Source organism: Myodes glareolus, chromosome 21 (assembly GCF_982192425.1).
Source record: "Myodes glareolus chromosome 21, mMyoGla1.1, whole genome shotgun sequence".
NCBI lineage: Eukaryota > Metazoa > Chordata > Mammalia > Rodentia > Cricetidae > Myodes > Myodes glareolus.
Window position 1 is genome coordinate 14142432 of NC_142046.1, and position 26659 is coordinate 14169090.

General features: G+C 53.2%; 1 protein-coding gene across 2 annotated transcripts in view; it reads right to left on the reverse strand.

Annotated features, from left to right (window-relative positions):
* Hmcn2 (hemicentin 2) overlaps positions 1-26659 on the reverse strand; it is a 156143-nt gene that overhangs the window by 39024 nt on the left and 90460 nt on the right. For both annotated transcript variants that reach the window (XM_087899778.1, XM_087899779.1), the window contains 28 exons: positions 26247-26422; positions 25528-25624; positions 25289-25408; positions 23827-23988; positions 22340-22621; positions 20549-20716; positions 19798-19911; positions 18237-18323; positions 17271-17462; positions 16577-16747; positions 16354-16467; positions 15714-15856; positions 14790-14940; positions 13149-13367; positions 11100-11213; positions 10551-10738; positions 9921-10017; positions 9105-9266; positions 8838-8951; positions 7847-8049; positions 7273-7354; positions 5929-6060; positions 3801-3944; positions 3553-3712; positions 3348-3472; positions 2781-2964; positions 1059-1156; positions 409-675 (listed from right to left, as the gene is read on the reverse strand). In XM_087899778.1, the coding sequence (XP_087755904.1) occupies positions 409-675; positions 1059-1156; positions 2781-2964; positions 3348-3472; positions 3553-3712; positions 3801-3944; positions 5929-6060; positions 7273-7354; positions 7847-8049; positions 8838-8951; positions 9105-9266; positions 9921-10017; positions 10551-10738; positions 11100-11213; positions 13149-13367; positions 14790-14940; positions 15714-15856; positions 16354-16467; positions 16577-16747; positions 17271-17462; positions 18237-18323; positions 19798-19911; positions 20549-20716; positions 22340-22621; positions 23827-23988; positions 25289-25408; positions 25528-25624; positions 26247-26422 (4266 nt within the window). The remainder of the gene's footprint in view (positions 1-408; positions 676-1058; positions 1157-2780; positions 2965-3347; positions 3473-3552; positions 3713-3800; positions 3945-5928; positions 6061-7272; positions 7355-7846; positions 8050-8837; positions 8952-9104; positions 9267-9920; positions 10018-10550; positions 10739-11099; positions 11214-13148; positions 13368-14789; positions 14941-15713; positions 15857-16353; positions 16468-16576; positions 16748-17270; positions 17463-18236; positions 18324-19797; positions 19912-20548; positions 20717-22339; positions 22622-23826; positions 23989-25288; positions 25409-25527; positions 25625-26246; positions 26423-26659) is intronic.

Sequence of the window (26659 nt, forward strand, 5' to 3'; positions counted from 1 at the left end):
AGCGGTTCACAGCTGAGAGGCCAAGAAACATCTGCAGACGGCGGGGAGGGCAGGACGCTGGGTGGCCACTTAAACAGAAGCCACACGTCTATGCCCCCAGGACGACAGTCTGTACTTGCACACCAACAAGGACTCGGTACATGGGAGGAGACAGACTGAAGGCAATTGTCTCTACCACGGCCCACTCATGTGCTCCCTCCTGAGGCTGTGTCCCTAGATGCGGTGGTTCTAGCTTTTGCTGTGACACCCAGATTTGGTTGTAAAAAAAAATCTTGGATTAGAGCTGAGGAGGACTGTATTTCTCAGCCACAGTAGCTTGGAAGGCAGGGAGCCTCACTCAGGGGTGACCCCAGGCCTCCAGGGGACTCATGCTCCAGCAACTGAAGCTGCTGAGGAGGGGGTACCCACCCATCACTGTCAGCTGGAAGCTTCTCCTGGCCTCCCCCGCCTCACTCGCTGCCATGCAGGAGTAAGTCCCGGAATCACCAACTGTCACTGCTTCCAGCTTCAGGCCAGGCCCCTGTTCAAGGCTCTGGGGCAACAAGGGCTCCCCATCTTTCATCCATGACACAAGGGGCAGGGGGCTTCCTCGGGCCTCACATGGGAGGACCACTTCAGAGCCTTGGACAGCCATTACATCGTTCTGAAACTCCGCTGGTTCCAGGGTCGGGGGTACTGAGGGAAACAAAAGTGTGGGCAGGGTCCATTTTTAATTCTCAGTAGGCGGCCCTCATTATGGATCTTTGCATCGCGGCTATTGCCTCATGGGTAAGCCCTTTGGAACTGCCATGCTAGGTGAATCCTCCCCACAGCATCCCCCTCCCCTGCCTGATGAGCTGGGGTCCAGAGCCACAGCTCACTGCCATAAGTTATACCCATCAATGATTGGCACACTGGAGTGCCTGCTCACTCTTTGGGGAATAAACAAATGGACAATAGAAGAAATTAGATTAGAATGCCCCATGACTCTATCTGGGCATGCCCCGTGAGCAGTGGCTGGGAATTTCATTCTCTTCCGTCATAGCCAATGGGACCACGTGCCCCACCCTGCCCCATACCGAGTACCAGCACGGTGAAGTTCCTGTCAGCCACACCAGCTGGGCTTGCAGCCACACAGGTAAAGACGCCTGAATCTGCCAGTTGCACCTGAGAAATTCTGAACCCCCTCCCCCAAAGTGGGAGAAGGTAGGAGGGAAGGAGAGGGGTGAGGGGGAAAGAAGTTGAATGAATGGACTACCCTTCCTCTCCTTATCTCTCAAAGGCTAATTCTGAAATGGGAAACCTCTAGCCCGCTCCCACTCCTTTCTAGGCCTCCGAGTGCTTCCCGAGCAAAGCCCCAAATTGCCCTTCCCTGAGTCCCACTCCCACTGCCTTTTCCAGTCTTCACTGCCTTGGCCAAACCTCTGCCTCCAAAATTCTGGAAGACTGCAGTCCCTCCATGGGGACAGGCATCTTCCCCATAGATGATCACACTTTGCCCTCAGGATCCACCTGGGTTGTGTCCATCTACTGGTCCCGCTCTCAGGCCCAGCCCCCTTTCTCCTGATCCCCCACCCCCACCCCCGCTTCTCCTGAGCTGCTCGTGCTATGGGCCAGAGAAGATTGCAGTGCCAAAGTCAGGACAGAGGCTTTCTATGCTCCCTGTCCTTGCCAAGTCCAAAGGACTTGCCCTAGCCCAAGCAGCGGGGACATGGTGCACTCATGGGGTGGATAGGTGCATCCAGCTGACTTCCAGAATCTTCCATGTGCTGACTATCTCTCCAAGGTCTGAGAAGATAGCGCATCTTCCCCTGTGCCTGAGAACCTCAGGGTCAGAGATTGGATTGAAAATGGAAGCCCTTTGGTCAAACCCAAAGCAGTCAGTCAAGAAAGGGATCTTGTACATGATTATCCAATATGGCTGCCACCAAAGATTGACAGAGCATGTCAGTCTTTGAGCACGTGTGAGAAACTCCCTGTGAGCACACCTGCCCGGTAGTGAGCAGTCTATGGGCAGGGGCTGCTCACGTCAGTGACTTGTGGTTCAGCCTGTGGTTTCAGAGTATCTTGTGCAACCCTTGTTTTACCTTTAAAAACCTCCCTTTTCGGGCTGACAAGATGACTCAGTATGTGAAGGTTCTTGTCATGCACCCTGGTGATCTGAGTGACTCCCAGAAACCCCAGAAAGACAGACAGGAGCCGCAAGACCCCATCATGGCATTTGTCCCTGTTGTCTTCCTGTCCTGCAATTACCTTGGGGGCCCTTGACCTTGCACCACGGAATCCAAGCCTGGTTCCACATTTTTTCCACCCTTAGCACCAATGCTACCTCCACAGACCAAGCAGTCAGCCTGACCATACAACCTCTGTCATCACCACCTGTCTCCTTGACATGTTTCAATTATCTTCAGCGCTCGTATCTGTGGCCTTCATTTCCTACTCCCATAGACCTGGTTCCTATAATTTCAAAACTCTCTTGCTTGCTGATGTCCAGAACCACCAGTTTTGCTCAGGTCTCCTCCAGGAAGACCCCGCTGCTCCCCACCTTGCCAGGCCAAGTCAATGCCCTCAGGTGTCCTCTTGGGTTCTGCCTTCTCCACCAGGCCTTAGGATAAGGCCTCTTTCATTTCTGAGGTTCCATTGGGTAGTGGGGTCTTCTTTGTCTCCCCAGGTACCATAGACCCCTCTGTGTCTGTATTATTTGTATTTTAATATCCACATGGAAGCATTTGGAGCCTGAGCTGCCTGGAGAATGTGCCAGCACCTGCCACCAGGGACCAGGGGCAGGACGGCGCACCTACCTGAGGGTGCGGCCAGAACTGTGGAGGTGGGTGCGCTGAGAGAGGGGAAGGGGAAGGCCGTCCTTGAGCCAGCTCACGCGGATAGGCGGGGATCCCCGGACGGGGCACATCATGGTCACCAACTCTCCAGTCCTGCTTACCAGGGTCCCCGTGTCACCAGCTCGTTGCTCAATGGTGGGAGGAACTGGGGTGGTGGATAAAAAGGGATGATATGAGGGGTTTAGAGGGTGGCAGCAACCAGCCCTGAACTTCCGCCACTGCCAGCTACTGCAGCAGTTAGGTTCTTAGAGTCTTGGCCACCCTCGGAGAAGTGAGCTCCACCATCTGGGGCTCAGATTCAACACTTTTTTCATAGCCCCCTCTCTGGACACCCTGCTGAGCCTTGGGCTGGGAAGCGTGTGATGCTCGTTTGAGAACAAGACTTGAAGGCCTAGGGAGCCCGCAGAGTAGACATCACCAGGTCTTGAGTGGAAGTTCCTGGTTCCACCTACTTATCCCATGTAGGTGTCCCCAGAGAGGCTCCAGGGTGCTGGGGCTACCTGCCTCTCCTCAGCCTCAGTTCCTCACCCAGTACGTTCACTGTGTGCAGCCTGGCATCCTCCCCAGCCGGGTTGTGGGCCACACAGGTGTAGGCACCCGAGTCAGCTGCTCTTAGGCCCTTCAGCACCAGGGAGCTGCCATCCAGGTAGAACCTGCATGGGGAGGAGTCACTGAGGGCAGGCACACACAGGTTGGCAGTTCTGATGCTTCGAGAGGCATCAGCAGGCCTTACCGGAGGTGAGGCCCCACGAGCTGGTCGAACGGGCCACCGTCCTTCAGCCAGGTTATATCTGGCGGTGGCTGTCCTTCGGCCTCACAGTCCAGGCGTATCTCCTGTTTCTCTAACACATTGTGCTCTTGTGCCATGCCTGAGTTCTGGATCTGGGGAGGCACTATAACACGGGCTATGGTGAGGTCCTGGCAGCAGCAGGGGCTGCTGGGATATGGCAAATAGAAGCGGGTATAGGGTGCAAGATATACCTAGTACAGACACTACAAAGTCTTTGCGAGCCTCAGCCTGGGCGTTCTCAGCCACACAAGTGTAGGTAGCAGCCTGGGCTGGCTGCAGGTGACTCAGCTGGAGGCGGCCACCTCGGGAAACCACGCCATGCACCATGCTGCTCTCTGTGGAATGGAGGGAAAGCCCTTGAATCTGGTACTCCCTGTACTGATAGGGAAACTGAGGCCCAGCGGGTCAGAAGCACCTTTGTAGATTCCCACTGGCCTAGTTTCGTTTCTTCGACTGGGATAAATTATCCCACCAAAGGCAGCATAGAGAAAAAAGGGGTTTATTAGGGTCCATGGTTCTGGGTAACAGTGAGGCCTACAGTTCCAGGCAACAGAAAGCCTTTGAGAGGAAGACAAAGTGGCAGGAATTAGAAGCAGTTGGTGACATTCGCAGCAGAGGAAGAAATGAACACATGCACTCCTATGTTCGGCTCTTTCTCTACCTGTATGCTGTTTGGGATCTAAACCCAGGGAATAAGAGTGCCATGCATTCTCTGGCTGGGTTTCCCCACGCCATGGGGCAATTCCCAACAGATGTGCCCACAGCAAACATGATCTAGATAACCCCACATTGAGACTCTCTCAACAATGATCCTAGGCTATGTCAGGTTAATAATAAAATTAACCACCACAACCACCTTCCTCAACCCACCTCTAGCTGCTTCACTTCTTACAATGGCTCCCACCCCACCCCACACAGGCCATCTCTCCCCAGGGTCCCACACCTTCTGGTTCCAGGGCCTGTCCTAAGGCCCAGTCCTCCTCACATACATGTCCTCTACATGTATCAAGACTGCTGATCAAGGGGAACCAGCCACTCAGTGGCCCCAACATGAGTCACCCGTGGGGTTCTTGGGGCTCTGCTCACCAGCTTGGAATCCCCCATTGTGGGTCTGTCCTGGAAGAGTTTCTAATTGTACCTACCCTCCCTTTATCCTGTCCTGTCCCTGTCCAACCAGCCTTTCAGCAATGGAGACCTCGACTGGACCAGTTGGACCCTGTGCCCACAGGGAGCTTGGGTGTCAGAGGGGAGCGCCAGGTGCAAGCAGACAAGACCATGAGGTATTCCAGGCAGGGAACAGAATTGGAGGCATGACAGGCAGGGTTTGCTGTCAGGCTAACTCAAGGGAGATAAAACTTAGGAGAGACGAAAACACACACCCACAGAACCCCCGAACACCCACGGACACCTGCACGCCAAGCTCACGACAGCCTTGCCTTTACAGTCCAAAGGCTGGCTAAGAGACACAATGCTACATGCTCACTCCTATAGCGCCAGCACTTGGGAGGCAGAGGCAGGCCAGTCTCTGAGAGCTTAAGGCTTGCTTAGTTCTACACAGCAAGTTCCAAACCAGCCAGGGCTACATGGTCATACGAAGCATTATGTAAAGGAACGATGAAAAATAATTAAATGAATTTCTGAAAATAATAATAATAATACCAGGCTGCCCGGTGAGCTTTCCAAGTCTCAAGCTAAAACGGAACAAGGCAGAGGCAGGTGACTGACAGGTGACATGATGCCATCAGAACAAATGTCCAGAGCAGCGTTTCCCAGAGACCGCCAGCGGACCGCCAGAGAGGGGTGGGAAGTTGCGGGGAGTAATGACTAATGGCTGTGGGGATTCCTCATTAGGTTTGGATGAGAAAAATCCCTCATAGGCTCAGATATTTGAGCTCCTGCTCCCCAGTTGGTAGTGGTGTTTGGGGGAAGTTACAGGTAGCCATCGCTGAGGGAGGCCTTTGAGAGTTCGTAGCCTTTCACTTCCAGATTATTCTCTCTGCTTCCTATTCGCAGTTAAAGATGTGGTCTCGGCTTCCTGCACCTCGCACCATGCCTGCCGCTTGTTGTCCTTCCTCTCTGTCATGATGGACTCGCCCTCTGGAACCATCAGCTAAAGTAAACCCCCTCTCCCGTAAACCTACTTTTATCACAACAACTATAGCTCCTTCCGGGTCAGCCTCCCCAGTGCTGGGGTTACAGCATGAACCCTTGGTTTTTGACAAGAAAATTAACAACTGGCAGTGTCCTGGCCTTCCATTGTTATGGCACTGAGTGAAGACATGCTTGCATTTGAATGACGAGCAGGACATGGATACTCACCCACAGGCATTCTGTCCTTCAGCCAAGTCACAGTGGGAGCTGGGATCCCCGACACATCACAGACCAGGACTAGGGGCCGCCCAGCTACCTGGCTCACTATCTCCGTCTCGGCTTTCTCAAATGTTGGGGGCACTGTGGGAAAGAAGGCAGATTTCTGCACTCTTCCCTGCTCTCCAGCTTCTTCTTCTGTTTAACATTCTGCTGTTGATGGAGGCGGCGGTTGCTTTATCCACAGATGGCTCTAGAAGCCACAGGTGAGTATTTCAAAGTCTCTACAAGTGGGCCCCAGATGGCCCTCTGAGCCTGAAGATGGCAAGCACACGGCTCACAGACCACAGTCCTGTGGGGCATCCAATCTCTTAGATTTCCCTCACCTAGCGGCCAGGCACGTGCCCAGTGCCTAATCTACACAGCAGGTTAGTGCCTGCCGAATGCCCAGTGGGAAGGCTCTGTGTTTGTGTGAAACCTGGAGGGTAAAGGAACAGAATTATCCCAAGTCCTTCAAAGCATATCACAGGAAGAGTCCTAGTTTGTTGTTTGATTGTTTGAGACAAGGTCCCATGTAGCCCAATTTGGTCTGAAAATAGCTATCTACCTAAGGATGCAGTTTACATACCTTTAACTCCCAATTCCCCACTTCTACCTCCCTCCCATATAGTGGGATTACAGGCATGCCCAGCCCCTGATTCCGTGCTACGTCCCCACCTCCACCTTGGTTTTTAAAATTCCAGATCTTGCACACTTAGCCCTTGGCAACAGGGTCTCTCTCCAGCCATTGATCTTATCCCTGGCAGCCCTGTGAGCTGCTTGAGGTGACAGCGGGTAGGGACTGACAAGGGGGGACAGGGACCTCAGAGCAGGGGTTCTGAGTGCCCCTGCTAGAGGCCGGGAGGTCCAGGAGAGCCCTAGTTCCTGGCTTCTCATGAGCGCTCACCCTTACCTGGAAGCTGTGCATGAGGATGTAACCAAAACAGAGAAAGGACCAGACTGTCCAGCTAGCTCACTCTTTCCATGTCTCACACAGTTTTCCCACAGTCCTTCAAAAAGGCCCATACTAGCACCTCAGTGGTACCCTATTTCCTGGGGTGAACTCTTACTGCACAGGAGTTTTTGGCCTGTCTGTCTGTCTGTCTGTCTGTCTGTCTCTCCAACCTGTGAATGTAAAATAAACCCTAACATTCATCCTCTGGAGTCTGTGAATTTCATTCTCTGAATTCACGAGACAAGAACCCTAAAGCTGCTGGTTTGGAGTGGCTTTGGTGGCCATTAGCTCTCCCAAGATAAACTCCTAAGAGCTAAGAAAGGCTCTATTCTTGCAATATTGGGATCCAGGCTGGGCCTCACCTTGGACGGCTAGAACGAAGGTCCGGGTAGCCTCTCCAGCCGTGTTTCTGACTTTACAGCTGTACACTCCCTTATCTGATACCTGGGATAAAAGAACACACGGCGTTGGTGTGCGGAGCAGATTCCCCAGAGAGAGTGGCCGTGTCTGGGAATCTATAGGAGATAGGTCCTGCTGGCCTCTTTCAGAGCCTTAGGAAGCAGAGACCCTGGAGGTCAGAGAACAGATTTGGCCCAGCATGCCCTGCTCTGCCCTTTGTTGGGGGCTAGAGCTGGGTCAGAAAGGAGGAGCCCAGAGGGGCTGTCTAGGGGAGAGACACATATTCATTCAACATACAGGAGAGCCTGACCTACACCGGTGTGAACAGAAGGGCTCTGTTCAAGATCACTGTAAGGCAAACCTGAGCTGGGGCTGGAGTCCAGCTCTTGGCTGCTCCAGGCCTTTCCCAGGTCACTTGCAGGGGCCTGAGCATCTACTTGGGTCAGGAAGATGACACCCCCACACCTTAGCGCACACCTCCCACCTCCTCCCCTCAGGCCTCTAGGGTCAGGAGGTGCTGTGCCCACGGCCACTGACCTGTGAGTCCAGGATTTCCAGTGTTTGTCCACCTTGCAGGCCCTGAATCCGCTGCCCCAGGGCTAGGGGCTGCTGGTCCTTGAACCAGGTCACAGCTGCCTCTGGGAGTGAGTTTGTCTCACAGCTTAGGGTGGCTTTATCCCCTGCTCTGACCAGAATGGCCTCCTGGGGGCCTCCAGGAGCCTGTTTAAAGCTGGGGGGAACTAAGGACAGGAGAGCCCAGTGAGGCACCATGGCCTTGCCCACACAACCCCAATACCACCATGGATAAATAGCCCAGGCTGGCCCACTGGATCAAACGATGGACCTGATCCAGGGTTGCTGGAGGAAGCAAACCCGGGCCAGTCTACCAGAGCCTTCTGGTGGCACAGATGACCTGGTGCCTAGATGGCAGGAAAGATGTGACAGCAGGCTTTTATTTTTTTATCTTCTGACTAGACACTGCCCCCTCCTTGGTGGTCCCTCAGTCCCTGGCACTCATGTAGGCATCCACACCCAGATGTGAGCCCTCAGGCCCTGGCAGAGCTATGCCTTTACAAATGAATGAACCTGCCCCAGAACTGAAAAGAACCTTCCAGAGAGCCCTGGCTGCTGGCACTGCAGACTGGCTTTCCCTCAGGAAAAGACCTTGAGTGTTGTCAGAGGCTACAATCAAGAATCTTAGACCTTTCTGGCCTAACTCTTGGGGTTCGTCACTGCTCTACCCCCTCAACTTGACCACCACTGGAGCTCACTGTGAGCCATGCCGTGGACCAAGGGCTGTATTTCCTTCATCCCATTTTCATACGGATTGCTACCTTACAGACAGGTCATCTGGGGCTCAGAGATGGGGAGACACAGCCCAAGGTCTCAGAGCATGCAGGTCCCGTGCATGGCTGCATCAAACCCTGGTGTGTCCATGCTTCTTCAACAGAATCCCTTGATGGGGACAAGGGCTTCCCTGGGGGCTCCTGGGAAGAGCAGAAGATGGCATAGGCGGAGCAGGACGTACCAAGAACATTGAGTTGAACGGTCTTCTGGTCTCGGCCTGCAGCATTGAGGGCCTCACACAGGTATGTTCCGGAATCAGCCGGCTGTGCCCGTGTCAGCCGCAGTGTGTGGGTGCCTACGGAACAACGGCACCTGCACCAGCAGCCACACGACCCCAGGCCACCCTCCATCCCTCATCCTCCCGTGAAGACCACCCTGTCCCAGGTTTGGGACATCTTGAACTCCCCACCAGAGCCTTGAGCTGGGCATAAGGCCTCAGTTTACCAACCAGGAAGGAGGAAAACCTCTTGTCCCAGGGAGAGCGGCTGGCTATCCTTGTACCACGTGACCTCAGGGCTTGGGTGAGCATGAACTTCGCAGGGGAGGGAGACACTGCTGTTGAGGGTGGTGGTGAGCTTGTCGGTGTGCCAGCCTGAGATTTGTGGTGGGACTGGATGGAGGCAGAAATGAGAGGTTACATTGGGGGCACAGACCAGGGCTGGGGGAAGGGGATACATCAAGGAGTCAGCCTAAGTTCCCAGAGTCACCCCTGAGGTGTCTCCACACAGCCCTTGGAGGGCAAGCTTTACTAGTCAGAGCTACTTTGCACAAGAGCACAGAGAGGCTTGATCAGAGCAGCATAGCCATTCTCCCAAAGCCACACAGCTATCAGAGGTAGAACTCAGATGCCACTGGGGCTTCAGTTCGTGACTTTGACGATTCAGCACTGTCCCATCCATCCTCAGGGATACAGCTGTGCCCACATCTGGGCTCACGGTGACATAGAGGTCAACAGCAGACTTGGGGTGGTAAGACCTGCTCACCTGGGTTGTAAAGCCAGGCCAACTCCTTCTGCGGGAAGGAGTTCTTTAGACAATGCCGGGTGCACAGTGAGTACTCACTAATGATACTAGGAGACCTTGGAAGAACACTCCTCAATGCTGAGACCTCAGAAGGACACTCCCCCTACCAATGCTGAGGCCTGGAAGAACATCCCCTCCCCAATGCTGAGGCCAGGCAGCAGTCCCTGAACTCTGAGTGTAGGTACTTGAATACCCTCAGGGAGAGGCAAGGAATACACAGAGGCCCCTCTCAGCCATCTCACCTTGGACCCTGAGGGTAAAGAGTTTCTCTGCAGAACCCGCCTGGTTCTCCGCCACACACATGTAGCTGGCAGCATCGGCTACCTCTGCGGTGGAAACCTGAGGGTACAGAGACCAGAGCGGAGGCCAAGGCTGACAGCTCTGAATGGATCCAGAGGCTCCACGGTTCATCCCCACACAGCCATGAGCATCCCCATCTCCCCACAGCAGACATGTGGATCATGGGTGCTCGTAGAGGCCAGGAGCAGTCCCTCTGAGGCCTGTCTTGGGCTCTGTGTGGTGTTTTGGAGAGGGAGACTGGTGTTGGTTGGTTGTCTAGCTAAGTGGACAAGAAGGCCATGTGGGGGCTGTGCTGGTCTCTGGAGGGGCCTGGGCATGTCTAGCTCCTTGTAGTCAGGGATCACATGGGGCTGCCACCCCAGGCCCGGGCTGGCTCGAGGTGTGCTCCTGTTTTAGCAGGGAGTGACTGCTCCTTATAACACTAGGCAGCCCTATGTGACCAGCTGGGCTCCCCACAGGCGCCATTTGCTGTGCAGAAGACACCCCCATACGCTTAACGGGCTTTCCTATGGCCCAGATGACACTGCTCCTTGGTTTCCTGTGCCTTTATCCTGAGAGGGGTCTGTTCCTACCTGCAAGACTTGCCCCTCCTCCAGAACCTGAAGCCGTGGGCTGGGGGACACAGGCAGCCCGTTCTGGAGCCATGAAAGTGTGGGTGTTGGGTTCCCCAGAACTGGGCACCGCAGACTGACAGTACTGCTTGCGTTCACAGTCACTTCCTCTACCAGCTCCTGTGTGTCCCCCAGGATCACCGGCGGTGCTGGGAAGGAGAGGAGAAAGCGACAAGGTATAGATGGGCTGGGAGTGAACCTGGTGGAGGTGAGGGAAGCTTTTGGCACCAGAGGCTCGCCAGAGGTCCTTGTGTCCTCCTCACTAAATCTGTCAGGCCTGGAAGCAGCTACTAACTATGGGCTTCAGAGAGGTCCTAGTTTGTTCAAAGTCACACGGTAAGAAAGCAGCCATCTGGGACACTTTAAACGGCTTTTACCTGACTTCAGAAACCAAGCTTGCAATCCTATTAAAGACCTGAGCACAGAGAAATTGAACCTCCCACTCCCCAGGGCCCTGGAGAAGGAGGCCTCCCTGGGATCAGCGCCTCCCTGCCCATTCTGGCCACTCACTCAGCACCAGCAGTTCGTAGTGGAGCCAAGCTTCGCCCACTTCATTGGAGGCCTTGCACGAGTACCTGCCCGCATCCTCTGCCTGGACCAGGGGCAGCTGCAGGATTCGGCCTCCTGCAGGGACACAGGACCGGGGGCCTGAGCTCGGGGATGAGAGTCCTGAGTCCAAAGTAAGGGAGCTGCTTCTGCTCTGGATGGTCCAAGTCACCATCATTCCCTGCCTCATCTGGGAAGTGAGCAAGAATCGATCCACCCGGATCATAGATCAAGGGAGGATCACGTCCCTGGGTAATTAATGGCACCCGGTCTCGGGAGCAGGCTCTATAGTGCGAAGTGCTGTTGGTAGCCCATCTCACAGATGGGAAAATGAAGCTCCTGGAAGGGTTAGCAAGAGGGAGGCATCGGCTGGTTGGTCTAAGGTAAGAGGAAGTGTTCTCAGAGGCAAGGGGTAGCTTCTAGGGCAATGGCTGCTGGGGATAGGGAAAGAGTTGTCTGGGACCCTTTGAGACCAGGAGGCAACCAAAAGCAGAACCTGGTCTCCACCTACCTAGGGTCACAGTGTGCTATGTACTCCAGGTGGGAAGTCACCAGTCAAGGCTGTGGTGGCTTGGCCATGTCAGAAACAAGGTCTCCTAACAAGCAAAGCTATGGGGTAGGGTGGGGGGAGCGGGGAGGTCAAGGTCACAGTGGTGCTCAGGTGAGATCTTGGCTTAATTTGGGAGCAGGATCTACATTCAGCTTATCTTGTGACCACATCTTTAACATGCTCAGAGTTGATAGCCAGGGTTAGAGGTCAGCAGTGGGGTTGGAGGTCAGTGTTAACATGTGGGCCAAGTCAGGGGCTGTGGTCAGGGATTAACTGATAGCTGGGATCAGCTTGTGTTTCAGGTCTGCATTAAGAATCTCCCTATGATGGAGCCTAGAATAACAGGATGTGAGACTAGAGTCCCTGTCTGAGGTCAGCAGCAGGATTAGGAGTCGGTCCAGGATTTCCAGTTTGGACAACCAGCCTCTACCTGCATGGCATCTCCCAGGGACCTAAGGGTTCATTTTTCTGGAAGGGCCAAGTTCAAAGCCTGGGGCAACTGTTCATCCGAGACTGTGATAACCTCCTGTCCCCCACCCAGCCCCAGTGCTGGTCTGGATCTGGCAGGTCACCACGCAGATGCTAAGCCAGAGACTACCCTCCTTGGTACAGTCAGTGGGACCTGAACAGCAAAAACAATGGTCCATGGTGGGGGCAGGGCAGGCCAGGGAAGTCAGGCATCTCTAAGCCTCATCCTACGGCTTTCAACTCAAAACCGTTTGCCAAAGATATTCCAAAATCAGGCCCACTTAAATAATTAATGGACCTTTAAAAAGGAAATCTTTTAAATGGTAAGATGACAATAGAAAATTTTCATAAGCTGTAAGCTATGAAGACAGCATAGACCCCAAAAGCCAGAGAGAAGCTTTTCCATGGAATCACAATCATGTGTGTGCATGTGTGTGTGTTGCATATGCTTGTATGTATGCAGATACATATTGTGTATGGGTATGTGAGCATATACATGCACGTGTTCATATACGTGGAGGAAGAGGTCAACCTTGCGTGTTATTCCTCTGAAGCTGTCCACTTTGTTTTGTGAGACAGGCTCTCTCACTGGCCTGGGGTTTCCTAAGGAGACTGGAGTGGCTGGTCAGTGAGCTCCAGGGACCTGTCTCTCTGCCTCTCCCGTGCTGGGACCACAGGCGTGCTGCTGGCTTTTCCGTGAGTTCGAAGGGCTGAACTTGTGTTCTCACGCTTGGCTAGCCTGTGCTCCCAGTATCTTCCTGCCTCATTTTTTACATAAAGAGACTCACCTCTCCCTAGAGACTCAAGCCGTTCTCCGAGCGTTCCAGGCCAGATCCCAAAGCCTAGATACAGGCTCTGGCCTGGGCTGGGAAGCTTGTTTTAAAAACTAGGCACAAAAGGCAACAGCCTCAAGCAACCTTTATCCTCTGAAAATCCCAGTGAAGTCTAGTCACACACGCCGCCTGAGGTCACTTTGCCCGTAGCAGCTGGCCTACCTTGCAGCACCGAGACCCCATCTGCGGCTGACAGGGGCCGACCCTCCTTGTACCAGGTCAGCTCGGGAGGTGGGATGGCATTGGTGTCACAGTACAGGTGAGCCGGGTTGTTCTCCACGATCTCCCGGTATTCTGTCACCCTGCCCCGGGCTTCCTCCTCATAGGGCAGGAGTTCAAAACCTGCATCAACATCGCCCACCTTCTGGAACATGGGGGGCACTGCATGGAGGGAGACCAAGCCATTAGGAATATAAGAAAGGGTTAAAGCGGCTTCCTACTGTTACCAGCCAGCCTGGAGGTACTGCCACACAAGCTACAGCCTGCAGGCAGGTCAAGGCATTTCTTCTCTTTACTACCCCAGGGACTGCCTACGAAGCTGCCTTGTAAGCTTTAGGAGATGCCCCCTCTCTGTAGAGTTCACCTGTCACTGGCTTCTGAGAATCCTGGTGGCTGGGTGAGGTGGTCACACCTGTCTTCTTAGCGCTTAGGAGGCTGAGGCAAGAGGACTACAAATGCCAGGCCAGCCTGGGCTACAGTAAGACCAGCTCAAAAGAACAATATGAAATAAGATAAAACGGCCGGGCAGTGGTAGCACATGCCTTTAATCCCAGCACTCGGGAGACAGAGGCAGGTGGATCTCTGTGAGTTCGAGACCAGCCTGGTGTACAGAGCAAGTTCCAGGACAACTAGGGCTACACAGAGAAATTGTGCCTCGGAAAACAACAACAGCAAAAAACAACAAATCAACAACAACAACAAAAAAGATAAAATGACTGTGACAGGGAAAGGCTTTGCGAAGGGCGCTGGGCAGTGCCTAGCTCAGCCTTCTTTCATTTGTTGGTACACAGGGGCACAGCACCCTCAGCAGTTAGGACCCAAAAGAGTCACCTGCTTTAGTTGGATCTCCTGTTTTCTCTTTCTTTCTTCAAGACAGGGTTTCACAATGGAGCCCTGGCAGGTCTCAAACTCACAGAGATCCACCTGCCTTTGCCCCGAGGCGCTGGGTTAAAGGAGTGTGCTATCATGCCTGGCTTAGAATGCCTGTATTTTGCAAAGGGTGACAGCAAGGCCCAGAGGGGCCAGTGACATCTGTAGGTCATGCTGCCCAGTAGTGAGTGACAGGGCCAGGGTGAGGCAGTTGAGGGCAGAGGTGGCAGAGAACAAAGTATGCTTTCTCATCAGGCCACTACAGAGCTGTGTGGTAACCATCTTTCCTTCTTTAGCTTGGCTTGGTCTCTGGCCCCCAGCCTCCCTCCTAGGCTGCCTCCCAATCTCCCTCCTAGCTTCCTTCCCAGCCACCCTCCCCACGTCTCTCCAGTCCCCTTGACCCCCTTTCTAGCTTCCCTTTCTCCCTGCTTCCTTCCCTGCCTGCCTCCTGGCCATTTAATCCTAATTTGAGGCAGGAACCCCCATCTTCTGAAACTCATTCCTTAGCCACAGAAGACACGGAACTGTTCTGCTTCTGAGACATCGAGCCATGGTCAATGGGGAATGTCCATGTGGGTCTCCTTGCCAAAAGGCGCAGGGCTCCTGATCCCCAGCCAGGGTCATCGCCATGGGCCACGTCTTTCTACTTGCGGCAAGAATCCTGTCTTGGGCCACTGGTTGTTATCACCCAGACCACCCTACAGTGGCACACACCTTGGATGAGAACATTGAAATCTTGGTCGTCCTCGCCAGCCACATTGGTGGCCACACACAGGTAGCGGCCAGAGTCAGAGACCTGGGTGGGCTGGATCTGGAGGAGCCGCCCCTCCCCCAGGACATGGAGTCGCTGGCTGGGGGTCACAGGCTGGGGGAGGACAGAGAGGGACAGAGTTGAAAACCAAGATCCTTTGTTTATTTGTTTGGAGATAGGGTCTCGTGTAGACCAGGCTGATCCCCAACTCACTGTGTAGACAAGGATGACCTTGAACTCCTCACCCTCCTCCTGCCTCAGCTTCCTAAATGCTGGGATTACCAGCATATGCCACTGCACACCCTTCTCTTTCTCTCCATACAAAAATATGTATGTATGTATGTATGTATGTATGTTTACACACACACACTCTCTCTCTCTCACACACACACACATTTTGAGACAGGGTTTCTCTGTGTAGCCCTAGCTGTCCTGGAACTCACTCTGTAGACCAGGCTGGCCTCAAACTCACAGAGATCTGCCTGCTTCTGCCTTCAAAGTGTTGGGGTTAAAGGCGTGTATCACCACTGCCCAGCAACCTACTCTATATCTTAATAAATAAAAATCAGACCATAATACAGAGTGGTGGGACCACCCAGTGACTTTGTCAAGCCAAACTTGTATGACTTCAACAGCAAAAGGGTGGACAGCATAACTTAATGGTTGGAAAGTGTTTGCTTATTTTGTTTTGTTTTAAATGAAAAACTCTCTCTGGTGAGCAGAGCCAGCTTTGGGGCTAGGTTCTTTCAGGGCCCTTCTGGAAAGATCTGAGCAGGGCTGGTGAGGCCCAAAGGTGAGTGTCGAAAGCAGTCTGGAGCCCTGCACTCACCCTGCCGTCCTTGTACCAGCTGATGGAGGGTGGGGGCACGGCCCAGCCCTGCACTCACCCTGCCGTCCTTGTACCAGCTGATGGAGGGTGGGGGCACGGCCCAGCACTCACACTCCAGGGTCAGGGTGCTGTTCACCTTAGTCTTCACTTCCTTCACGCTGACCTCCCCCAAAGGGTCATCTTTGGAGATGGAAGGGGGAACTGAAAAGCCACAGGATGTGTGAGCAGCAGGCCTGGGAGGGTCCTGAGACCCTGACCCCACTGGCCCTGGGGGTGGTTCCCTAATAACAAGGCTGATAGAATAGTACTCTGGAAGGGAACCCATCTGTACCCACTGAAGGTTACAGAGCACTAAGGGACAGGGGTGAAGTGAAGGATTCTTGGGGTGGCCTCTAGAGGATCCAGGTGCCAAACTGAGGGACCCCAAGTTGCATCTCCACGCCAGAAGTGGTGGTAGGAAGCCGGAACTGGGGGAGTATTTGGATCACCAAGACCAAAGTCTTAACTCTATCCCTTCCTTTCAGTATCACCAAGGCAAGAGTTTCCCCCCATCCACCCTCCACTCCCCATCCCCGCCAGCTGCCTGTGGGGAAATTACTCCCAGGGAAAATAGCCACAGGAAGGTGCCTGAGGTCTCATATGTGGCCAGGACGTTTTTGCCTGGCCAGCCACTGTCCCAGAGATGGTAGGGGGCTCACTGAGGACTTCCACATGGTAGTTCTTTGTTGCTTCCCCCAGCTCGTTGGTGACCATACAGGTGTACTGGCCAGCATCTTCCTTCTGAGCGTTCAGGATCTGGAGACCATGGGTGCCTGCTTGGGGAGCCGTGGTCAGAGTTATCCCCAAACAGGGCTTCACCATAGACATGCACTCAGACCAACCCAACCTGTGTCTTCTCAAAGCCCACCCCAGGGGCATCACCTGGGAGGAGCTGAATGTTCTTAGAGGCCTTGAAGGGTATCCCATCCTTCATCCAGGTGATATTGGGGGATGGGAAGGCCAGTGCCTCACAGATCAGGGAAATGGGATTGTTGATGGTCACAGTCACTTCTTCGATGGCATTCTCAGGTGCTCCCAGGATGGTGGGAGCCACTGTGGAGGGGGGCAGGAAGGCCTTGGTTAACAGTCTAGGCCCAGGCCCGAAGACCCTGAGGACCAGGACAGCTAGGGCACCAGGCTTATCGTTGGTGCTGCAGTTGTGAATAGATGGGAAACAGAAGCTCAGGGCAGTCACACCCTCCTCCACCATGGAGTAATACTGCAGGACAAGAGGAATAGCCAGGTTCTCCTGTGCCTCTTAGGGACTCAACATGTTGCCTTGCTCTTATTCAACCTAAACTTTCTTGGTTCTGCTGAGGAGGAGGGGGGCTTTTTGGCTAACTGCATCCTGGATTTGAAGCTTCCTTTTTCTGCTCCTGCAGTGGGTACAGCTACAGTTTGGGCATGAATTGTCATAGGAGAGGCTGTGCTGAAAGCCTGGTCCCCAGCTGGGGTTGCTATGGAGATCTGATACCTGGCTGCTCTCTGGAATTTTTGCTGTCACCCTTGGAGTAGCAAACGGAATGACAGTGGTTGCTTGTGGAAACCCAGGTGGTTGCGGAGGTGCAACACTCACCCAGGATGGTGAGCTGTGCATGTTTGGTCTTCTCCCCCACGGCATTGGCAGCGACGCAAGAGTAGTGGCCAGCACTGGACAGGTTGGCCTGGGGGACCCACAGGAAGGCACCATCTGGGGACATCTCATAGGGGTCTCCGACAGACAGGGACTGGCCGTCTTTGAACCATGTGATCTTTGGTGGTGGGTGGCCTATATGAAGAGGAGACAGATCATTCAGTGAGCTCAGACCAGATGGGCTCAGGGGTTAGAGGCGGCTCCGGCCAGCACAGATATAGAGTTTCCATTCTCCACTCCAGCAGAACAGCCAGGGCCCTTTTTCTGGAATTCAGCTGCTCACTGGTGACGGGGCAGGAATAGCTTGGGACAAAGAGGCAAGATCCATTCATCCATCTACCCTTCCTTTCATCTATCCACCTTCCATTCATCTTCCTACCTTACTGCTCATATATGGATCCTTGTATCCATCTATCCATAATCTACCTATCTGTCTATCCATCTTCCTACCCAGTTAAGGCACACTTGTCAATTCACATATACATTCATTTATCCATTTATCTTTCCATCCATCCATCCATCCATCCATCCGATCCTTCCTCCTACCCATGGACTAGCTACTCATCTACCTACCACTCATCCTTCCCATTCATCTATCATCTTTATTCAAAAATCCGCCTATCTGTGTCCCCACCCATTCATTCACTGCGCTCTCTTTATCCAGACACATTCCCACTCACCCTCCCACCCTCAGGCAGCAGGGGAGCTGTGGACTCAAGCATCTGGGTCCTAGAGGAGCTCGGACATCACAGATCACTATGATCCTGTGTGGTCAGTGCAGGGGCAGGGAAGTCCTAGCGTAGTGGGACCAGACAGAGAGGCCCCGTGGAAGCTTCTGGAAGGTGACTGAGCTCAGCGAGAAGCAGGGCAAGGTGTCTGGGCAAGGGATCACCGTGTGGTAGCCCTCACCTGTGGCATTGCACACCAGCTGAGCAGTCTGTCCCTCGGGCACCTTGATCACCTCCTCCAAGTCTTCGTTCTCAATACTGGGAGGAACTAGGAGGAGGAGGAAGGCAGTTTCCAGCTGGGTGGCTCACCCAGGCCATCCATCCACAGAACAGGAAACAAAGTTTGCTGTGCCTCAGTTTACCCATTTCGCCCATATCTGCTCCTACCCAGAAGTCAGTCTAATGAATTGCTCTGGGAACACTCTGGACAGAGAAGTCAGTGTGGGGTTGAGAATGTTTGTTCCCCCCACTTTGGGTTAATCCCTACTGTTTCTGGAAAATATCAGGGCAGCTTCAGTATAGAGGGGGTGTGTGTACATGTGTGTGTGGTGTGTATGTGTGGTATGTATGTGTGTGGTACGTGTATGTATGATGTGTGTGGTGTGTATGTGTTTGTGTGATATGTGTATATGTGTGTATGCTGTGCGTGTGGTATGCGAGTATGTGTGTGTGTGTGTTTGGTGTGTATATATGGTATGTGTGGTGTTTGTGTGTATGGTGTATGTATGGCATGCATGTATGTGTGTGTGGTGTATATGCGTGTGGTATGTGTATTTGTGTGTATGGTGTGTGTGTGGTATGTAGATATGTATGTGTGGTATGTGTGTGGTATACATATATATGGTGTGCATGTGGTATGTAGATATGTATGTGTGGTATGTGTGTATGTGTGTGGTATGTGTATATATGGTGTGTGGTGTTTGTGTGTATGGTGTGTATGTGATGTACATGTACATGTGTGTGATAATATGGTGTGTATATACATATATGTGGTGTATGTTTGTGGTGTGTGTGTATGTGTGTGTGGTGTGTGTGGTATATGGTATGTGTGGTGTTTGTGTATGTGGTGTGTGTATATATGTATGTGGTGTGTACATGTGTGTGGTATGTGTATGTGTGTGGTGTGTATGTTTGTATGTGTATGTGTGGTATGTAATATGTGTATATGTGTGTGGTGTTTTTGTATATGGTGTGTGTATATATGTGTATATGGTCTATGTGTGTGTATGTAAATGTGTGGTATGTGTATGTATGGTGTGGTTTGGGATGTGTTTATGGTATTTGTGGTATATGTGAATATTGTGTGAATATGTAGTATGTTCACATGTGCATGGGAATGCATATGCACGTGGAGGTCAAAGGTGAACCTCAGGAAGCATTCACCTTTAAAAAAACAAAACCAAAAAATCCTGGGTCTCTGACCCAGAATTTGCCAAGCAGGCTAGGCTGGCCAGTCAGAGCCCCCAAGGAACCCTCCCATTTCCATCACCAAGTGTTGGGATTCTGAGCAAGTGCTACAATCTTCAGATCATTTTTCCTTTACTTGGGGTCTGGGGATCAAACTCAGGTCCTCACATTGCTGCAGCAAGCGTTTGATTGGCTGAGCCTCTCCCTGCCCCCAGAGCACAGGTTCTGATGAAGCAAGAAAAATGGGCTCCAGCCTCCTCCATCTCTGCCCACCCTAGGGTCCCAGCAGGAAGAAGAGGCTCCTGATGCTACTAAGAACATAGAGTGTGTCCTACCCAGGACGTTCACACTGAAGTTCCTCCGTGCCTCCCCAGCCTCATTGCTGGCCAGGCATGAGTAGAGGCCTCTGTCCTGTTCCCGGGCTTGGGTCATCTTCAGCATCCAGCCACCTGGGAGGGAGGGGAAGGCATAGGTTCAGCAACCTCTCCCAGCTCGTGATGCCAAGCATTAATATACAAGTATCCGCCTCCCAGTGTTCCATTCCTCTAGTGGGAAACCAGAGGCCATGAGAGTAAACAGAAGGATAGAGCATGACATCAGAAAAAACCTGAGGATCTGTGTGGCAAGAAGGAACTGAGTTTCTGGCTCTCTGTGGCTCTAGCTAGGGCTGAGAGACAACAGTGAGCTACATAGCTACACAGTCCTGGTTTTTTTCAAGTGTCCATTTTGTCCCAAGAGCCCTCCCCCACAAAAAAAGGCTTCTCCTCCCAAGGATCTTTGAAGCAGAACTAGTTCCTCATAAAGAAACCACAGATCTTATAAGACCCACCTGGGGCAGATAACACACACATATCATCACTGCTATTCCTACACTCATGGCAGACATTACTAATTGATTGCCAGTACCCTTTGTGCTCAGCCTAATTCCAGTTTCTGTGTTCTTGTCTATACAATGCATCTAGTGACCTCTACCAAGTGGGAAATGTGTTTGCATTTGATGATTGATGGGTCACTGAGGCCTGGCAGTTCAGGGTCAGAGGTCATAGGCTAGACTGATCCTGAAATAAACCTGGTTTAGTGCCTTACCTGCCAAGAGGTAGGTGTTCTCTCCGGGGCCGATTGGCTGTCCCTCCCGAAACCACTGGACTGTCGGGGGAGGGACTCCTGCAGCTTCACAGAGCAGCGTCAAGGATCCTTGCAAGGTGGCAGTGACGTTGGTCAAGGAGTCCAAGTCTCCAGGGAGTTGAGGAGGTACTGCATTCAGAGTACAGACAGGCACTCAGCACTGTACTCTCTGCCTACCCAAGGACTCGGAGGAATCAAGCACTGGGAGGGGTCCCAGTTGCTTCCCTCAAATGTATAATAACACACCACAAGGAATCTCAGGCCTCAGTTCCCCCCACCACCACTTCAGAGGGATATGGACAGGATTTTTTTTTTTTGACAATGTCTCATGTATCTCAGGCTGGCCTCTAACTTGCTATATTATAATTGGTTGTTTTTTACCCTTTGACTCTTTTGGGGTCAAAAGAGTCCCAAATAATCATACATGGAGACTTTATTCTTACTCATAAATGCCTGGCCTAAGCTTGGCTTGTTTCTAGTCAGCTTTTCTATCTTAAATTATCCCATCCACTTTTCTGCCACTGGGCTTTTATCTTTCTCTATTTCTGTATATATTTTCTTTCCTTCTTACTCTGTGGCTGGTTGTGTTGCTGGGTGTCTGGCCCCTTCCTTTTCTCTCTCCTTCATCTTTTCTTGCTTCTAGATCTCCTTTCTTTTTCTCTTTCCCCTTCTATTTATACTCTCTACCTACCAGCCCTGCCTATCCTTTTTCCTGTCTAGCTCTTGGTCGTTCACCTCTTTATTAGACCATCAGGTTTAAAGTAACACAGTTACACAGAGTTAAACAAACGCAGCATAAAAGAATGCCACACATCTTTACATCATTAAAAGAAAAGTTCCACAGCATAAGCAAATGTAACATATCTTAAAATGATGTTCTACAATACTATGTAGCCAAAGATAATCTTGAACTCCTCATCTTCCTGCCTCCATCTCTTGAGTGCTGGGCTGACAGGAGCGTGCCACAATGCTGGTTTATTCAGTTCTGGTCCTGGAAACCAGGACTTGGTTGGTAAAATGCTAAACATACTCTTTCCACCGAGCCAAACGCACAAAATCCCCTATTCCAGTGCCCATTATGGGGCAGGAGCCGAGCAGGGTGGATGCCAGCAAACACGAGCCCACATTCACCCTCGGATCTGTGCTCTGGATGAAGGGGCATTTCTGGAAAGATCTACCACTGGGGTGATGAGGCACAGAAAGATTAAGGCCCCACTGCACTCATCCCTTCCCCAGGCTTCTCCAGGACCACGCCCTGCAGCCACCTGAAATAGATCCAGGTGCACAGCAGGAGTGATAATGGGATCCTGCACCCCTCTCTTACTATAATCCCAGCAGCCACCCAACTCCTACTTAGTCTTTCAGTGGCAGCCCCAAGACCACCTCCAGGCAGGTGTCTTGGTTCTTCTACAATGTGTATGGTCTCCTGACTTTCCTACCCCAGATCCCCCAAGATCATCACGCCAGCCACAAAGAGCATTGGCTGTCAGGAACAGGGTGGGGGGAAGTGAACATGGGAAGGAAGGGAAAGGGAAAGGATAGGGAGGGAAGGAAGGACATGGGTGTTTTGAGAACAACCCTCAGGAGGGCCCTGTTGGCCATGGTCCCAGCAGCAGCCCTCATCAGAGCCTGGACTGAACAAGCCCCTGGCTGCCTGCAGTATGACTTTAGGAGACTGCCTAACCTTACTCCCTCCAGCCCAGCCCAGCCCAGCCCAGCCGCTCACTCTGCCCACAGGCCACCAGTTCTCACCCAGCACAGACAGTGTGAATCTCCTCTCAGCACGTCCAGCTGTGTTCTCAGCCACGCAGCTGTAGTCACCGGCATGGGAGGCCTGTGCCTGTTCCACGTGTAGACTGTGGTTCTGATTCTGAAGCCACAGGCCAGGTTCCATCTGGACAGGTTGGCCATTCCTCTCCCATGTCACCACTGGCAGGGGTTTTCCTGTGACATTACAGTCTAGGGTGGTGTTTCCACCCTGGACCACGGAGACTGCTGTGAGCGGCTCCCAAGTGCCAGTGACCTGAGGAGGAACTGAGATGGGGAGGAAGGTTCTCAGTAGAGTAGTCAGGGCCACCTGAGAGCAGGATGACAGGTGCTGGGGTCTCAGTGGACACCGTTATTTAGGCCTACAGTTTTCCTTGCACAAGCTGTGTGACCTTGGCCTATTAACTTCACCTTTCTGAGCCTTTTCATCTCTATGGCAGAGTGACAGTTGTATCTACCAGAAACCTCTTAGACACACTAGGGACCTGGGTGGGCTGCTCCCTGGGGAATATACTCAGCCATTTCTGGTCTGTGTGGTCTCAGTCTTGTAGACTGGAGCATCTCTAGTTACCCATGCTGGCCTTGAACTTTTTCCCTTCCACTTTAGCCTCTCAAAAAGGGACTACAGTGCCCAGCACCTTTCTGGGATTCATTTTCTAGCACTTCTTTTGTGTCACGTGGCTTAGGCTGGCCTTGAACTCACTAAGCGACTGGGAACGAAGTTTAACTCCTAATCTTCCCACTTCCTTTCCCAAGCGTTGGGATTATGTGTTGGTAAGCACTCTGTCAACTCAGCAATGTCTCCAGTCTTGACAGCATAGTTTTTACAAAGCCAGGATATCTCCTCCCCCACACCATGTTCTCTCTCTGTGTGTATGTATGGTGTGCATGTAGCATGTTTGCTTATATAAGGCCACATGTGTGTACACATGTGCGTGCATGTGGAAGTCTAAGGTCTGCATGCCGAATCATCCTCAGCAGATGGTTTATTCACTGAATATTCATCCACTTTATTCAGGGTCTCTCAGTTAAACCCAGAGCTCACTGATATAACTAGTCTTACCAGCCACCCAGGACCCTCTGTCTCTGCCTTCCAAGGCTAGGACCCAAGTGAACTGCCTAGCACACCGCCATTTACATAGACTCTGGGATCCAAGCTATGGTTCCAATGCTTGCAGGGCAGGCACTTTAACTACCAAGCTATCCCTCCAGCAGGACTCACGTTACCAGTGTGGGCTCTATAGGAACTTTGTGCACACTCATTTCCAACCATTTCAACGCATGCTTTCTCCTGCTAGACCATGGAGGCGCAGAGGGCCTGCTGTCCCCTCTTGTGTGCACACGTTGGGAGTTGAGGATCTGGACTGGAAGGGCAGGCAAGTGCCCATCTTGCTGCCCCCACCCTTGGGTGGTCTAGACTTCAGCTCTACCCATTCATCACGCATACGCTCCCCAGTCCCAGCAGGGCTCACCCAGAACCTCTAGCTGCTGCTCCTGGCTGCTGGTCCCAGCTGTGTTGCTGCATTCACAGACGTATGTCCCCTCCTGGGACGACTTGGCCTGTCCCAAGTACAGTAGCCTCCCTACTGCCGACACCTGTTCCAGGCTATCCCTTTCCCCAGGCAGGGGCTGGCCTGGGGCAATGAGAAAAGGACCTTTCGTGAGGAACAGTGGTCCTCCCATTCACCTGCTCCAACCTCTAGGATGTGACATCTCCTCTGGAAGGCCTTCCCTACATCCTGACATCTCGCTGAGTCACCATACTCGCAACTTGGGGCTTTTGAGCATGATCTGCCCGTGTCCCTGGAGGTAAAGCCAAACCCTCCACAATGGCCCAAGTTCAGTCCCCATCACCCTATGAACCATTTCCCACTATGCCCTTCTGCTGACTCTGCTGAACCCTTCTGAACTCTTGCTGTCCCAAAGTATGCTTGGCTTGTTTCTGCCCCCGGGTCTTTGCACCTACCCTGGCCTCTGCCTGGATGGCTTCTCCTTGCTCTGTCCTCAGGATTATCCCTTATCTTGGGTCAAACATCCCAGTCACACACCTTAAAATTCCAAGCCCTGGTCATACCTGCCTTTTCCCTTTGTCGCCTACTCCCTAAGGCCCAGAATGACTTCCTCATTCTGTCTGCCGCCTGACCACCCAGGTGAGGGTAGGGCTTGCTCATTTTGCTGTCTTCCCAGGTCTCAGGAAAAACTATCCGACCTGCTCTCCATATTTGGGTTAAGGGACCCTCACAGTATTCTGCACTAGGTTCTGCTTTAAACACAGCAGCGGCCAAAACACCGCATGTAGCTTACAGACTGACAGAACGTAGCCATGCAGGGAGGCCCTGGCCAGCCAGGGTTTGGGGAAGGGTAGTCCTGGCAGAAAAGACAGGGATTTGGGGCCTAAAGATCACAGGCTAGAAGGGGTCCACAGATGGGGGCAAAGCAGAAGGGTTGGGGAAGGCAGCACTCTGTAGCCAGCTGGTCCCCACTGTAGGCTGGAAACCCATGGCCTCACTGAGGCACTAGGGTGCTGGTGCTGGGGTGCTGGGTGAGGGGGTGCTGGGTGAGGTGGTGCTGGATGAGGGGGAGCTGGGTGAGGGGTGCTAGATGAGGGGGTACTGAGTGAGAGGGTGCTTGGTAAGGTGTGCTGGGTGAGGGGGTACTGAGGGAGGGGGTGCTAGGGAAGGCATACTGGGTAAGGTGGAGTTGGGTGAGGGGATGCTGGGGGAGGGGGTATTGAGTGGGGGGGTGCTGGGTGACAGGGAGCTGGGTGAGGGGGTGCTGGGTGAGAGGGTACTGGGTGAGAAGGTACTGGGTAAGGGGTGCTGGATGGGGGGTGCAGGGTGAGGGGGTGCTAGGTGAGGGGGATCTGGGTAAGGCATGCTGGGGGAGGGGTGCCAGGTGAGGGGGAGCTGGGTAAGGGCAGGGCAGTCATCCTACCGTCTTTCCTCCATGAGATCTTGGGGAAGGGAATGCCCTGGCAGTCACACGACAATCTGGCGGTCTGCCCCTCGCTCACGGTCAGAGTGTAAGGCTCCTTTGAGGGAAACACTGGAGGGACTGGTTCAGAGCAGACAGGAGTTGAGGGGGACTGGGATGGGAGGGAGGCCCAGATTAGGTATCCCTTCTTCCTGGGATCGGAAAGCCAGCCCCGGGGGAAGGACCCTGGAGACCCTCACCCCAGACATTCAAGTTGAAGTGCTTCTCAGAGCGGCCGGCCTGGTTCAGGGCCTCACAGGTGTAGCGGCCCGCGTCCCGCACCTTCACTTGGTCCACCTGGCCAGGAGCGAAGACAGCTAGCTGGTCAGTGAGTCGAGCGGAGGCGGTGTCACCCCTAGATGGGCTGTGTCACCCTCATCATGTCGTGTGACCTCATTGATCCTGATCCCCCACCCTACCGGTGGAATGTGAGGCTGTGGTAACAGCTCCCTGCCTGTGACTTCTAGAAGTCAGGGTTGCTCCATGTCACTCTTCTGGCCCCTCTACATCAGATCCACAGCCCTGATCTGCCAAGAGGCTGCGCGTGTGGCGAGCCAGTCCTCCCCCCGCCCTGCATCATCCCCACCGTCCTCAGAAAGTCCACCAGAAGAAAAGGTGGAGAGTGAAGGATGATGGGTAAGGGATCTGCCATCTTGGGGTCAGACCCTGACCTGGGGGCAATGACACTGCACCATGCCTTTGAAGACTGAAGAGAAAGGAGAGGAGCTCAAAGGGGGACGCTTGGAGGTGGGAATGGTCCCATCACAAGGTGATGGGTGGGGGGATGTTGGGGTCCTGGGGGAGACTCGGAGGGCTCTGCCTCCTGGTGGGTAATCATTGGTCACACTGAGCTGAACACACCCACAAGCCCTGCCCTGTTCAGCTACTGCCTTCAGCAGCCAGCTGCGTAGCTGCACACCTCCAACACGGCCTTGTCTGCAGAGAAGCGGATGCCAGGGTGAGGCTGCAGGGGTCTCCCATCCTTCTGCCATCTGAGCTCAGGGGGAGGCACAGCACGGCTCTGGCACTTCAGTGCCACTGATTTATTGACCACAACAGACACGTTCAGCTCTTCTCCGAGGATGCTGGGGGGCACTGTGGTGCAGACAGCAGAGGAAACCCTAAGGTGAGTGACAAAACACTAGCAAAAGGCCGCAGCAGCAGTGGCCTAGCCAGTTCCCGCAGCCAGGGGATGAGAGCCACGTCCAACCTAGTCCTGTCACCTCCGTCCTGTTGTACAGGCTTGGGGGCAAGTTCCTTTACCTGTTGAGTCCCGACCCCCTCAGTGTGGGAGCCAAGTGGGCTTCCCTCCTCATTCACCATACATTGCCC